This window comes from Salpingoeca rosetta (assembly GCF_000188695.1).
Source record: "Salpingoeca rosetta unplaced genomic scaffold supercont1.3, whole genome shotgun sequence".
Taxonomy (NCBI): Eukaryota; class Choanoflagellata; order Craspedida; family Salpingoecidae; genus Salpingoeca; species Salpingoeca rosetta.
This window is the reverse complement of record NW_004754931.1, coordinates 867,507-883,049: the sequence shown is the minus strand read 5'-3', so window position 1 is coordinate 883,049 and position 15,543 is coordinate 867,507. Positions and strand designations below refer to the sequence as shown.

Here is a 15,543-nt window from a genome sequence, read left to right as displayed (position 1 = left end):
GTGTGGTTCGACGCGTGCATTGTGTTTGCGTACAGTCCATCATCTCGCATGTCGTGTTGTACTCAGAACAGCACATTGCCACACATCATGTTACAAGAACAACAAGCACGAACAACGCGGCAAAAAATCATGATAGGAGATGAAGAAGAAGGAGAGAAGAAGAGATGTGTGTGTGTGTTTGTGGACAAACAGTGAACTAACAGAGGACAGCAAGAGACAAGAAGAGGCTGGAGGCAGAAAGGTTGGTTGGCGGTGGTGGCGTGAGAGAAGAGAGCGGGGTTGAAGGGAACAGGTCAAGTGAAGCAAGACGTGTGATGCAACAGGCAACAGCAGAAAGCGGCTTGCGTCAGCACTCCACATCATCCTCGAGGTTCTCAAACTCTTCAATACGCCTCCGCGCATCGCCTAACAAAGTTGAACCGAGTACAGGGGTGGCAGAGGTGGTGTCAATAAAGGCCAAACAAAGCAACCAAGCGTGTTGTGTGTATGTGCATGTGCATGTGCATGTGCATGTACATGTGTATGTGTATGTGTATGTGTATGTGTATGTGTATGTGTATGTGTATGTGTATGTGTATGTGTATGTGTATGTGTGTGGGTATGTGTGTGGGTAAGCACTCAAACACACGTGCAAGTGCACACACACACAAGCACACACACAAGCACACACACACAAGTGTACACACAAGCACACAGAAAGAAGCGTACCTGACTGTGCCTTCTTCATTGTCTTGTACTTGTCCATGCCAGCCTCCTTCTGCTGCTCGTAGTACCTGTCCTCTGCTGTCTCGTGTGTCTTGTCCTTCACGCTCTCCAAGTCTCGCCGAATCGCCTGCCGAGCACACATGAACGCAGCAAAGACAAGGGCGTGCCCGTGAGCGATGAAACCGCCGACTGCACAACAGTTGGTAAACAAGCACTGCGAAAGCAGCTGCAGTGGGCGTAATCAAGCACCATCAGATGGTGTGTGTGTGTGTGTGTGTGTGTGTGTGTGTGTGTGTGTGTGTGTGTGTGTGTGTGTGCGTGTGTGTGGTTACCGAGAGCTGCTCACGGGTCTTCTTGATCTTGGCCTCAAAGGCAGCGCGGTCCTCAACCATACCATCGCCCATCAGCTGCCGAATAGCAGGAGGACATGTGAGATGCGTGTGAGATGGCAAGCCGGGACAATCACGACAACGGCGGCAAAAACAGCACTCGTGATGGTGTAATCACAGCAGCAGTCGCATGACGTGTGCAAAATACCACGGAGATCGCATCAAACAACATGACCACCGCACACCAACAACGCAACAAACAACAGCAGCAAGGGCCAAGGCACGGGGGTACGGACCTGCTTTCGCCTGCGCTCGACATACATCTGGTGGTTGCGGACACACAGGTCGAGGATGCGTTTGTTGACCTTGAACCGCGGCGAGTAGAACTTGAAGTCCTGTGGTCGTGGGGAGGAGAAGGTAAGGAGAAGGCAATGGAAGCACAAAGGAGGGAAGGAGGTGTGAGGTGGTGTTGGGCCAGGTTAAGGTGAAGTGGGTGGGGTGTAAGTGGCAGTTGAGACGAGAAATGAAGGGAAGCGTGCACCGGGTGGACAGGAGACAAGGACCGCCAATGATGTAATCAACGGCACACACACACACACACAAACACACAAACACACAAACACACACACACACACACACACACACACACACACAACACACACACACACACACACACACACACACACACACCCAAACACACATACACAAACACACACACACACACACACACCAAATACGTAGCATCACGTACCGGGGCCTTTCCGCCGACCATCTTGATGGTGAACTTCTTGTCGTTGAAGGAAATGTTTGCAATCTCCGTCCAGGGGAACCCGAGACGCGGCGTGACCTTGTTCTTGTACTCGTAGATGTCCATGCCAAGGTTGTGCACGCCCAGCCACAGCTTCGTGCCTTTCTTGTTGTGGATCTGAAACGAAGGACAGCCAGGAACACAGAGGTGGGGTGAGTGCCAAGAGGAACACAGAGACAGACAGAGAGGGACAGAGAGAGAGAGAGAGAAACACAGAGAGAGAGAGAGAGAAGTGGGCAAGGGCAAGGCGTTGAGTTGGGTGGGCAGCAAGACGCAGTCAGAGAGACAGAGAGACAGAGAGACAGAGACAGAGACACACAGAGGGAGGGATTAGTGCGGGCAGCGGCGATAATGGCGAGTATGCGGAACAGCACTTGCCACTGACCTCGAAGTAGGTGACGCCGTATTGCTCAAGGTCCTGCGCCACGTTCAAGTAGTCCATGATAATCTGTTGCCTGCAAACAAAGAAAGCCAGCACAGACAGATAGGTGTGTGCAGAAACGTATTGTGAATTGCACGCTCACAGCAGCACCAAAGAAAAATGATAGTGCTGCAGCAACAGAAACAGAAACAGCAACAGCAACAGCAACAGAAATTGCAAAAGCAATGAGTAAACAGCAGCACGGCACCTTCCCCTCTTCCCCCTCCCTTTTGTGGTGGTGTGCGCACCTGGAGATGCCCCGCAGCGTGTCCCAGGCGTTTGCAATGCGCTCGGCCCACTGCTCGTGTGTCAAATCGTGCTGTCGGAGAACGCGTTCGGGCAGGCACTTGGCCGCGTCAATCATCCCGGCGTGCGTGGCGCGGTCAAGGTCACCGTGGTCCGCTTGCATCTGAACGCGTGGAAAAGAGGGCAGGAGTGTTGTGTTGGTTTTTGTTTTGGGCAGGGGGGGGGGGTGCAGGGGTTCTTCGTGAGTGGGCGGTTCATGAAATGGCAACAGCTGGCAGTTCAACGCAATGAGACGCACATGAACAAACACAGCACATGCAGACCCACAACGTGCAAACAAAGCAAACATGCGCATACAAACGCATTTCCACACACGCACACACATGCCACTCACCGCCTCTGCGGCAAAGAGGACACAGAGCTCTGGCGGGCAGTAGCACGTGTCGGAGACAATCGACTCCCTGATCTGCAGCCAGAAGAGCTCTTGCACGCGCTCGTCACTCAGCTCCTCGTTCACAAGCTCTGTCGGTGTTGAACAGAGGAGAGTGGCGTGCGTGGTGTCGGGAGAGTCGTCGCTGAGTCAACAGAACACACCCAAAGACACAATTGCACACACACACACACGCACACACGCACACACACACGCATGCACACACAAACACACACAAACACACACAAACACACACAAACACACACAAACACACACAAACACACACAAACACACACAAACACACACAAACACACACAAACACGCACGCACCAGGATAAAACTGGGCGCGAAGGGCAAACTGGTGGGGCGCATCCTTGACCTTCTTCAAGTCATGCGACAGCACCTACAAGCATACGCAGTGGCAAGGATTGCGAAAGGCACGAAAAAGTGGTGAGGGGAAACGACACGCGTAAACCATCAACGATGCGCTCACCAAGCAGGAAGAGCAGAGAAGCCGGCACTCAATGCAACCATTTTCTTTCCCCCTCAAGCAGCGCGGGCCATGCACCTTCTTCTCGGGCTTGATGAAGGCCTCAAAGTCCTTGTTGTCTGTGTACTGCAGGTTGAAGAAGGAGTTGGCGGGCGCTTCAAGCTTCTCCATGACCTGTCCCAACAAGCAGCAGCAACAACAAAGGAGCAGGGCGCGCACACACGTGAGAAATTGCTCTACAACACACACACACACACGCACACACATAGACCTCCACGGAGTTACACAGCACGTATGCACAGACACACACACACACACACAGAGAGAGAGAGAGAGAGAGAGAGAGAGAGAGAGGGAGAGAGAGAGAGAGGGAGGGAGGGAGGGAGAGGGAGGGAGAGGGAGGGAGAGGGAGGGAGATGGAGAGAGGGAGGGAGGGAAGGAGAGAACACACATACACACACATGTGTACACACAGACCCACACATGTGCACACACACACAAACATTCACACAGTTATAGACACACACACGCATTCGAACCTGAACAAAGAGGTCATGGCCTGTGGTCTTGGAAGTAATTTCAAACGAGTCACGACCCAGCATGTGGATCACCTCGACCGTCTGCACCGAAGAATGGCGCCGCAGTCACAAATGAACCGTGAGCTCGTGTCGCTTGCCGCAGCAAAGCGTAACATAACACTGCAAGCACGCAACAACAGAAGCAGCAGCAGAAGAAGCAGAAGCAGCAGGAGCAGCAGGCAGTAGCAGGGAGAAACAAACAACCGCAAGCAACAAAAGCTAGCAACAAACGCAAGCGCTAGCAACAGAAGCAGCAAAGGCAGTAGGCTTCCCAGGCGGCCAGCCCAGGACATAACACAAACAAATAAACACATTGATAATCATCATCAATGTTGGTGTTGCGTTCTTGTCAAAGATGTTGAAACCACCACACACAACAGCAGAGATGTTTGCCTGCTCTCACTGCTGCTCATAGCAGCCGCGCGAACGACACTACAACTTCTCTTCCTTCTCCACGACGTACCGCTGACTTTGGCATGGTGACACAAAACAACGCAAGGGAGGGTGGCGGTGTGGTGGCCGGAAGGTGTGGTGTGGTGTGGGTTGTGAGTTGTGCTGTTCCTCTTCTGCCTGGCCGCCTTTGCCTGTTTGGTCGAATTATTCGATAGTTGGCAACACCTTCCGCCACTTTTCGCCACCAAGGCACTGTTGCGGTGCATTTTGTGGTGTCTTGCCAGCGCTTTGCTTCGTCAGACAAACGACGACGTTGATTGAGACGTGTGTGGCGGTGGTGATGCGGGTGATCTTGGTGACGGGGGGTGCTGGCTTTATTGGATCGCATGTGGCACGCTATGTGTACCGGCAGCGGCCAGGTGCACGGGTGATTGTGCTGGACAACCTGGACTATTGCGCATCGCTCAAGAACATCGAAGACCTTCTGGTAGATGGCGGAGACGCTGATCCCGCTGCTGATGGCGATGCTGGCCACGACACGTGTGGCCTCGACAACCGCAGCCGCGGTGCATCAGAGCTGCCATCACAACAGCTCCTGCCTGCCATTCTGCAAGGCAAGGTGCAGGCCTCCCCATCCCAGCGCTTTGCATTCATCAGAGGCAGCGTGTGCGACCTGGAGCTGATGGAGACCATCTTGAGCCACTTCAAAGTGACCGTGCTCATGCACTTTGCAGCCCAGTCCCACGTGGACAACTCGTTTGATTCCACCCTCTGTTTCACACAAACCAACGTCGTCGGTACGCACGTCACGCTGGAGGCTTGCCGGGTACGTTTGGTGTGGGTGTCTGTGTGTGTGTGTGTGTGTGTGTGTGCGTGTGTGTGTCTGTGTGTGTCTGTGTGTGTGTCTGCCTGTCTGCCTGGGTGTCTGTGTCTGTGTGTGCCGGGGTATTGTGTTTAACAGCACCTGTAGCCATGCTTTACACATGCACGCATCACCTCACGCATCCCTACGCAACCTCGCCCTCCCCTCACACACACACACACGCACACACGCACACACCACACACACACACACACACACACACACACACACACACACACACACACACACACACACACGTGTTTGCACCTGCAGCGTGTGGCGGGACAGCTTGAACGCATCATCCACGTGAGCACAGACGAGGTGTATGGGGGCACAAAGCCCGACTCTGAGCACCAGTTTTTGGAGAACGAGAGCCCGCTGGACCCTACCAACCCTTACTCCGCATCCAAGGCTGCAGCTGAGATGATTGTCAAGGCATACCAGAAGAGCTTCCGCCTCCCCATCATCGTCACGCGCGGCAACAACGTGCGTGAACAGTGTGTGTCTGTACATGTGCATCAGTGTATGTGTGCCCGTGTTTGTGTCTGTGGCTGTGGCTGTGGCTGTGGTTGTATACGTATGTGCCTCTGTGTCTGTGTCTGTGTGTGTGTGTGTGCGTCAATGTGTGTGGCTGTGTCTGTGCATCTGTGTGTCACTGCACTTGTCTGTATGTGCACGCGCCTGGTATGGGTTTGCTGCGCGGCGTGTGTGATGAGTGAAGTCAAGGTGAGCACGCGTGTGCAGCATGGCCTCACGCCCTCCATGCTGCGGCGCAACAGGTGTATGGGCCGTGCCAGTACCCGGAGAAGTTGATACCCAAGTTCATCCTGCGTGCGCTGCACGGCATGACGCTCCCCATCCATGGTGACGGCAGCCAGCGAAGGGGATATGTGCACGTGCGCGATGTTGCTGCAGCGTTCAACCTCCTCATTGACCACGGTCTGTGACACAAGCACATACAGGCTGTATTTGGGGCTTCAGTTTGTGACAGTGTTTACACGTGTTGTGCTTTGGTTTTGTGTGTGTGTGTGTGTGTATTGTGTGTGTGTGTGTGTGTGTGTGTTGTTGTTGTTGTTGTTGTTGCGTTGCTGCACTGTGTGCGTGAGTATTGTGTATGTGTGTGTGTGTGTGTGTGTGTGTGTGTGTTTTGCTGCTGCCTCTCCATGCGCAGCCCTGTCTCGCTGCAGTTTGTCATCTCGCTGCTGCCTTGCTTGCCTGCTCACACCTCCCACCACCACCTCCACCACCACCTCCTCCTCCTCCTCCCGCTCCTGTGCCTTTCATTGCCCCCCGCCCACGCTGTCAGGGCCACTGCACACGGTGTACAACATCGGCTCCACGAGCGAAATCTCCGTGCTGGACGTGGCGCGTGACGTGTGTGCCATTGTGGGCCGCGATGTGCACACGTGCATCGAGCACGTGGCAAACCGCACCTTCCAGGACCACCGCTACCTCATCGACCACGCCAACCTCGCCGCCCTGGGCTGGCAGCCGCGCGTGGCCTGGGGCGAGGGCCTGGCAGAGACAATTGAGTGGTATCGCCAGCACGGCGCATACTGGGGCAACGTGACAGCGGCGTTGCAACCGCACACCAAGCTCCCTGTACCTGATGACGATGATGATTGTGATGGTGAGGAGGAGGAGGATGGCAGAGGTGGCGATGGTGATGGTGGTGGCAATGATGGCTTGAGAGAGGCGAGGGGTCGTGACGATGGCGGTATCACCCATGAAAATGGCGGTGCTGGTCATGGTAGAAGCCAACAACAACAACAACAACAACAACAACAACAACAACAACAACAACACCAACAACACCAACAACAACAACAACAACAACAACAACAACAACAACAACAACAACAACAACAACAACAACAACAATTGTGTGGGTGTGAGTCGCCCGTACAACAACAGCACCATCAACACGGCCGCCCCGACCGCCTTCCGCGTCCATCGCAGCCACCAGCGCCGCTCTAGCTCAGCAACCCTTTGATCTCGTTACACTTGCGTTAGCTCGCGTTTCTGATTGTGGTATTGTGTGGTATTGATCCCCTCTTCCCTCCCCCTCCCCCCTCTTCTCTCCTTGTTTATTGTTTAGGGTGTGATGCTTGCTGGCACACACACGCAACCAAACAACAGTAAAGACATAAGCGAACACGCGACATCAATGCATGATATGAAGACTATGCCCCTTGTGTCCTCACTCAACCTCACCCTCATGCAGCCTCTCACATCGTGTCTCACAGCAAGTCGCACCCAAACGTCACGGGCTCGCATCAGGGCAGCGTTTATTTTGTCCTGGAGGACCACTGGTAGTGGACATGCATGTAACACATGAACAACCACCACACGTCCACACCCATTGCAACCACGTACAACACTGTGCAAGCAAGCAGCAAGCGGTCGGGGCAACCACACACCGCCCACCCAACAAACAATCACATCCACCTCCCCTCGACACCACCACCGCCATCAACATCGCCGCTGCCGCCTCAGTTGTAGGCCATGTAACGGCCCGTGGAGCTGAACTTGGCAAAGCCCTTGACCACCTTGTTGATGGCGTCCAGGAAGTCCTTCTCCGTGGCCACCTTGCGGCGGGCGCGGATGGCAAACATGCCGGCCTCCGTGCACACGCTGCGCAGCTCAGCGCCGGTGCTGTTTGGACACAGACGCGCAAGCAGCTCGTAGCGGATGCCGCGCTCCACACTCATGCTCTTCGTGTGGATCTTCAGGATGTGCGTGCGGCCCTGTGGGTTGGGTTGGGTTGGCGCAGACGGTGTGGTGTGGTGTGGTGTAGTGTGGTGCGAGGGTGGGATGAGAGAAGGAAGTATGTGATGAAAAGATGGCGCATGCTGAGGTGTGGTTGGCTGTCAGTAGAAGCATATATGTGTCAAAGAAGGATGCTTCTGGATCTGCTCCTTGCAGCCGCCAACATCGGCGTACGTCACGTCGGGCTTGTCCTCAACCTGTAGACGTCGTCGTGGTGGTCGTCGTGGTGGCAATGATGCAGAGGGCAAATGTGGAGAGAGGGATGAATCAAGGCACATTCATTCATTCAGGTCAGTGAAGGTGCGACGCATCAGCAAGAATGCGCACGCATGCACAAACAATAAGCGTGAATGACCAGGAAACACGACACGACACACACAAACACACAAACACACAAACACACACACACACACACACACACACACACACACACACACACACACACACACACACACACACACACACACACACACACACACACACACACACAAACATTAACGCAAACGTATACATGCACACATGCACGGACCTGCATCATGGTGACGCTGGCATCGATCTTTGGCGGGAGCGGGATGTGAATCTGGTACCGGGAGCGGTCAACACCGATGCGCATGCCCTCCTCAATGTCTGTCGGGGCAACCTTGTCGTGCAGACCAACAACAAACTTGGCAATCTGCTTGATGTTGATCATGTACCTGGCAACAGGGCGCGTGGTGATGAGTTGGCGGTAATGAGTTGGCGGTAATGAGTTTGCAACGCGTGATGCAAGTGAGACGAAAGCCACCGGCTATGCACGAAGGCACTGACATGACCCAATGCACACACACACACGCACGCACACACACACACGCACGCACACACACACATACGCACACACGCACACACGCACACACACCCAACAAGCACGAAACGGAAATGCGCACTTGTTCTGTTCCTCTGTCTCGCCAGGGATGATCTTTGTGCAGCGGGCGACCTGCAGTGGCGGCTGCTCCTGCATCATCTGCTTGTCTGCCGCCAAATCCCACAGGCCGGGGTGGGCAAGACCCGTGTCAGACTCCTTGATGCCCGTGAGCTCAATCACGCGCTTCATCACGTTGTCAATGTCCTTCTCCGTCTTCTTGATGGCGTTTGTGTACGGGCCTGTGCCCTGTCGATGCCCAATCACAAACAAACGAGGCCACCAGCAGTCATGACAGAGAATGAGCACATGAAGCGAGGCGTACATGGGCTTGTTTGTATGCTCGCTGATCATGGTCGGCAGCAGCAGTAGTGGCGGTGGCGGTGCCAGCTGAGCGGCTGCACATAAGTAATACCGCGCACAGACAGAAACCAGCAGCACGTGAGGCATGTGCATGTGCGCGTGTGTGCTGTTTCTGTGTGCTGTTTGACTTACGTAGGTCTTGAGGACAGCAATGTCACCGGCGTCCAAGGCTGTGTGGGTTGGGCCAGATGGAAGGATGTGATGGAACATCAAACACGCACGCACGCACACACACACACGAACAAACACACAGACACACACGCGCACACGCACACACGCACACACGCACACACGCACACGCACACACGCACACACGCACACGAACAAACACAACATCCATGCATTCGACACGCACACACGAACAAACACAAACACAAACACAGACACAAGCAAGGATTTGTGAGTGCACCAAGAGAAGGAAACCAGCACGCACGACACAGGCAACGACCACACGAACACGCACGACCAAACACACAAGTGCACAAACACACACATATGCACACACAGCCCGGCACACCATCCAACACGGCACCTGTGATGGTTTCATCCTCCTTCTTGTCGTCCGTGACGCGGCGCTGATCCTTTCCAAGATAATCCTTGCCCATCTTGGACTGTTCTCACTCAACAATGGATGGTGTCGCCACACAAAAACAACAAAAAAGGCTTCGCAGTGATGCTGTGCAGACACGCTGATGCAGTCTTCACTTGCTTTCCCCAGCGTGCGGCTGGCTTTGCTGGCTGGCTCGCTCGCTTGTCACTCGCTCGCACGTCTCTGTCGCCGTCGGTTGCTCTGTTGTCGTCGTCTTGCTTGCTTGCTCTGTGTTCGTTGTTGTCGTTCGTTTTTTTCTGGCGGAAAATTAGCAATGTCCCCCACATCAAATGATGGCGATTGTTAATGTGATCGCCATATTTCTTTCGGTGCGGCGATGCAACACCTGAAAGGCGCAAAGCAAAAGAGAAGCAAAAGGTTTGTTGTGTGAGTCAGATTGCCGCAGCAGCCACTCGCCATCATCTCCGTCTGAGACAATTGCTGTGGTCACACACACACACACGCACGCACACGCACACACACACACGCACACACACACACACACACGCACATACACGCACACATCACATCACATCACGTCACGGGTGCGTGGTTGACAGGGTTGTTTGGTGGACACATAAGCACGCCCCTTGGCATTGGGAGCAGCAATGATGCAGCGCGGCGTGGGTCGCGCTTCTGCCGCATTACGGCAGGCAATACAGCAGCCACTGCGGCAGCATCACAACAAACCCCACAGCTGTCGGGCGCCACGCCAGCAACAGCCAGCATCGCAGCAACCACAGCCACGTCAACAGTGTCGGCACTACCACCAGCAGCCGCAACAAGCGCCGGCGGCACAAGCACAGCCAGTTCGGCGGCAGGCACGCTGGTTTGGCGTGCTGTCTTCACAGGCAACGGGCACGACACGCGCAACTGCGGCTGCACGCTCGGGGCTAACTGCACAGCGACGACATGCGTCGGCAGGCGTACTTGCCTCGCTCTTTGTGCTCTCACGGCGTGCCGTCCTCTACCCAGCCATTGTCATCGGTGGCATCGGCGCTGCCGCCGGCGAGGTGTGTCTGTCTGTTTGTGTGTATGTGTGCATCTGCGCCTGTGTCTGTCTGTCTGTCTGTCTGTCTGTCTGTGTCTGTGCGTGTGCGTGTGCGATCGAGCTGTACTCCCCATACGCCCATACGTCCACGCGTCCATGCACCTGGTGCAACCCGTCTCACATTTCACCTTGGCCTTTATTTATTCAGATCAAGAAACACATTCCTGACATGGAGCTACCGCCAGGGATCAGCGACCTGTCTGAAGGCGGTATGGTATTTCCCTTGTGCATTGCGTATGCCCATGTGCGCCTGCACCCATGTGCATTCGGGCCTTTGAGCTTCCCCTCCCCCAATGATCTCGAGCCGTGTTGCACTGTGTCGTGCTCACCGCACATCACGAACACAATGCTGCTGGTTTCCTGCCCTTTCAATAGTGGATGGCATTCTCGGGTATCTGCGCACGGAGATGGGCCACGTGCGTGCGCGCATGACTCCGGGCATTGCCGACGAGCACGGCAACATCAAGCCCCACGGTGAGCATCCCACCGCCTGGTTGTAATGGCATGTGTGCTTTGAGGCGTGGCGCAGCTTCAGTGGTGGCAGACGTGCCATGGTTCCGTGCGTGGGGGGGGGGGGGAAGGGAATGTGAACGTGCATCAAAGTGTGCGCGTGAAGAAGCGCCTGTGCATATGAGATTGGAGTGTGTCTGTCTTCCCCAACAAAAACAAGCTTGCTCTCGCTCGCACGCCTCCGCTTAGACACCATGCTCTCTTTATATGTCTCGTGTGCGTGTGCGTCTTATGTGAACCGTTATGTGTACCTGTGTGCACTGCGTCCCACCTGCACTCATGCGGCAGTGGGCCTTGTACCGACTGCACACTGCACCGCAGCATCAGAGGACGATGGCACCACAGGTGGTGACGGCGACCCGTCAACACCGCCCGCCGGCGCCGGCGATGGCGACGACGACGACAACAGCGCAACAGGCCGCAATAGCGTGCGAGAGGAGGAGCACAGGCAGCTTGTTGAAGAGCTGCGTGCGCAGGTGCAACAGGGGCAGGAGGCAATTGACGCCCTGCAGCAGGCCATGCGCAAGCTGAGGGAGGAGAAGGAGACAGAGATTGCTCTCTTGCACGAGCAGCTCGCAGACCTGCAGGAGCAGCTCAACAACTCAAATGTGGGTGGAGACGTGTGTGGTGTGTCTGTGTGTGTCTGTCTGTGGGGGGTGTTTGTCTCTGCCTCTCTGCCTCTGTCTCTGTCTCTGTCTCTGTGTGTACGTGGGTGTCTGTCTGTTTGTGCATCTTGTCTTTGTCTGTACCTGGGTGTCTGTGCATGTATGGGTGTCTGTGTTGCTTTGGTTCTCACAGTTGTTGTGCTGTGATTCCTCAAATCCCATTGAACCCCCTCTTCTTCGCGCTGCACTGGCAGGATGCGGCACAGCAAGAACTGCAGGCGGAGCGTGCGCGACTGCATAAAGTGATTGATCAGCTCAAGGCGGAGAACGAGGAACTGCACCGCCTGCAAATCATCCGCCAGCAAAAGGTGCACACACAGACAACACACACGCACACGCTCATGCATGCACACGCACGCAAACATACACAAACGAACGCTCTCTGCTTCTCTTTCCCTTTGTCCGTGTTGACTGATTACATTCCCAACAACACCTCACCCCCACCCACCGCGCACACACACACGCCGCCACCACCACCACGACGACGTCATCCAACCCCACCGCCACACATGCAGGGCGCGCACACGCGGCAGAAGCGCGCGATTGATCTCTTCGCGGAGATTCTTGACCTGCGTTCCCAGGTCGACTCGTCCTTCGATGCACAGGAGCGCCTCCCACGCGTCGTCGTCGTCGGCGACCAGGTGCTGACTGCGGACTCTGTGTGTGTGTGTGTGTGTGTGTGTGTGTGTGTGTGTGTGTGTGTGTGTGTGTGTGTGTGTGTGTGTGTGTGTGTGTGTGTGTGCGTGCACGTGGAGTGTTTGTTTGTTGGTTTGGTGTGGTTGGTTAGCTGGGTGTGCTCGTGCTTTGTCTGTGTGTTTCGTTATTCGCCTGTACTCACTGCAGTCATTTCTCCACCATCACCTTCATAACCACCACCACGACCAACAATGCACAACCACCCCCGCCCCCACCCCGCCCAAACAGAGCGCGGGCAAGACGAGTGTGCTGGAGGTGCTTGTGCGTGCGCGCATATTCCCGCGCGGAGCCGGTGAGATGATGACGCGGGCGCCGATCCAAGTGACCATGAGCGAGGGCGCACACCACGTGGCGCGCATCAGGGACGAGGACGTCGTGTACAACCTGCGCAGCGATGCGGACCTGAGGAAGCTGCGCGACAGGATTGAGGACCGCATGCTTAAGTCGTGAGTCCCTTGGGGAGGAGGGGGGTTGGTTGGGGATGGGTGAAGATGGGTGGTGGCGAGGTGGGAAGGAAGGAAGAGCAGGGGCGAGGGACTGTTCAGGTGGATTGCATTGACTCATGCCTGCCCCATGTTATCATCGCGCGCGTGGCAGGCTGGATGCGGAGAATGTGGTGAGCAGCCGCACACTTGCGCTTGAGCTTGAAGGCCCTGGTCTGCAGCCCATGGTGCTCGTCGACCTCCCAGGCATCATCCAGGTTGGTTCCAACCCAATGCATGCAATCGCCCTTCCTTCCTTCCGTCCTTCCTTCCTTGCTTCCTTCCTTGCTTCCTTCCTTCCTTCTTCCTCTTCCTTCCACTCATCCAATTGCCATTGCTGCCGCCACCATTCCCACGGATCATCCTCCCCTCACGTGTCCTGTCCTCCCCTCTCTCTTTGTCTTGCATGCTCGTGTGTGCTGCGCCGCCAGCACCACACACGCGGTATGCCAACAACAACTAAGAACAGCATCCTCGGCATGTGCAAGGCGCATATTGCAAATCCAAACGCCATCATCCTCTGCATCCAGGTCGGCTGTCCCACACTTGCGTGTGTGTGTGTGTGTGTGTGTGTGTGTGTGTGTGTGTGTGTGTGTGTGTGTGTGTGTGTGTGTGTGTGTGTGTGTGTGTATGCGCTTGGTGTGGTGATGGTACCATGTCCTAACGCAACACCACCCACCACCTCCTTTTGTGCCGCCGCCATCATCAGGATGCCTCGCGCGATGCTGAATCGAGCAGCGTCGCCGATCTCGTCAGGGAGGCCGACCCCGAAGGTGCTGCTGCTGCTACTGTTGTTGTTGTTGTTGTTGTTGTTGTTGTTGTTGTTGTTGTTGTTGTTGTTGTTGTTGTTGTTGTTGTTGTTGTGTTTGCTTGAGTTTGATGCGTGCTGATAGAAACTGAACTCACGCCGCTGCTGCGCCGTGTGTGGCTGGTTGCACAGGTGACCGCACCGTGTTTGTGCTGACCAAGGTCGATCTCGCAGAGAAGCTCTCAATCTCAAAGCAAAAGGTACTGGCCACAAGTCCAGTATCGTGTACCTCGACACATGCCACTTTGCCCACACGCACACGTACACAAAGCAGGTCCACTCACACCCGCACACACACACACATTCACGCGCATTCACACATTTCAGCTGCGCGCCACGCTCAACGGCGAGCGGTTCAACATGCACGCGCGTGCATATTTTGCTGTCGTCACCGGCACAGCCAACCGTGAGTGCCATGTTGACATGTTGCCATGTTGTCACCACCTGCCGTTGGCTGCTTTCATATCGCTGTTGGGTGAATACGCGTGTTCCTTCCCTCCGTGACCCCTTCCCCCATACAGCACCATCCCTTCACCTCACATGCCACGATCCATTCATCTCACACATCACCGTCAACAACAACAACAACAACAATTTAAACAACAACAACAACAACAACATCAACAACAACAACAACATCTTACAAAACAACATCAACAACATCTTACAAAACAACATCAACAACAACAACTTAAACACCTTAAACAACAACAACAACTTAAACACCTTAAACAACAACAACAACTTAAACACCTTAAACAACAACAACAACTTAAACAACATCAACAACAACTTAAACAACATCAACAACAACTTAAACAACAACAACGACACCTGCGCGTCCACCAGCGAACGACAGCATCGACACCATCCGGCGCACGGAGCGGCAGTACTTTGCCTCCTCGCCGTTCTTCAAGTCCAGCCAGGTCGGCACAGACAAGCTCGGCACTGATAACCTCTCCAGGTGCGTGGCATTGTGGTAGCGGTTGCGGGTGGCGAGCCTGGTGCATGGTTACCAGTGGTCGTGGTTGGATGTGTTGGGTGGGTGACAAGTGTTTGTTGCTCTTTGCGCTGCCCTACGTGCTTGCATCTCACCACTGTCGTCACTGGTCGGCAGAATGGTGTCTGACATCTTCTGGGAACGCGTCCGTGAAACGGTGAGCGGCAGCAAATGTCTTCAGGGCGATGGACAGTCATTCCACACACGCACACACACACACACACACACACACACACACACACGCGCGCGCGCGCGCGCACACACACACACACACACACACACACAAGAACGCAGACACACAGCGCTCACATCTAACACTTAAGTATACTTAATGGTGTGTGCACAAGAGTGATGTCTGTGTGCCCCAACCATGAAGCGAAGGAGACGGAGGAGAAAAAAAACTACAATAAGAGGGGCGCATGAGCCACGAAGATCTTCTCAAGATGGGGC

At 54.9% G+C, this 15,543-nt stretch overlaps 4 protein-coding genes across 4 annotated transcripts; 2 read left to right on the top strand and 2 right to left on the bottom strand.

Moving 5' to 3' along the window:
- Positions 1–10: 10 nt before the first annotated feature.
- On the bottom strand, positions 11–4,592 carry PTSG_01774 (cytoskeletal protein). The gene is made up of 12 exons (XM_004997697.1): positions 4,471–4,592; positions 3,969–4,049; positions 3,508–3,603; positions 3,270–3,342; positions 2,904–3,031; positions 2,512–2,672; positions 2,228–2,297; positions 1,786–1,959; positions 1,331–1,429; positions 1,038–1,112; positions 709–832; positions 11–405 (listed from the first exon to the last, which is right to left on the bottom strand). The coding sequence occupies exons 1-12, from the start codon at positions 4,483–4,485 to the stop codon at positions 347–349; spliced, it is 1,155 nt and encodes a 384-aa protein (XP_004997754.1). The 5' UTR covers positions 4,486–4,592; the 3' UTR covers positions 11–346.
- A 148-nt stretch (positions 4,593–4,740) lies between these two features.
- Positions 4,741–7,239, top strand: PTSG_01773 (RHM3 protein; the record flags this gene model as incomplete). Its single annotated transcript, XM_004997696.1, has 4 exons — positions 4,741–5,226; positions 5,536–5,748; positions 6,042–6,201; positions 6,569–7,239. The coding sequence occupies 4 exons, from the start codon at positions 4,741–4,743 to the stop codon at positions 7,237–7,239; spliced, it is 1,530 nt and encodes a 509-aa protein (XP_004997753.1).
- Positions 7,240–7,536: 297 nt separating this feature from the next.
- On the bottom strand, positions 7,537–9,897 carry PTSG_01772 (26S protease regulatory subunit 7; the record flags this gene model as incomplete). Its single annotated transcript, XM_004997695.1, has 6 exons — positions 7,537–8,009; positions 8,196–8,228; positions 8,561–8,726; positions 8,955–9,178; positions 9,425–9,462; positions 9,825–9,897. 6 exons carry the CDS (start codon positions 9,895–9,897, stop codon positions 7,755–7,757), a joined length of 789 nt encoding a protein of 262 aa, XP_004997752.1. The 3' UTR covers positions 7,537–7,754.
- A 375-nt stretch (positions 9,898–10,272) lies between these two features.
- Positions 10,273–15,516, top strand: PTSG_01771 (uncharacterized protein; the record flags this gene model as incomplete). Its single annotated transcript, XM_004997694.1, has 15 exons — positions 10,273–10,894; positions 11,081–11,141; positions 11,308–11,406; positions 11,731–12,050; positions 12,302–12,415; positions 12,623–12,748; positions 13,032–13,249; positions 13,401–13,503; positions 13,717–13,815; positions 13,995–14,058; positions 14,226–14,293; positions 14,421–14,499; positions 14,943–15,057; positions 15,211–15,250; positions 15,475–15,516. Exons 1-15 carry the CDS (start codon positions 10,490–10,492, stop codon positions 15,514–15,516), a joined length of 1,953 nt encoding a protein of 650 aa, XP_004997751.1. The 5' UTR covers positions 10,273–10,489.
- Positions 15,517–15,543: the final 27 nt, after the last annotated feature.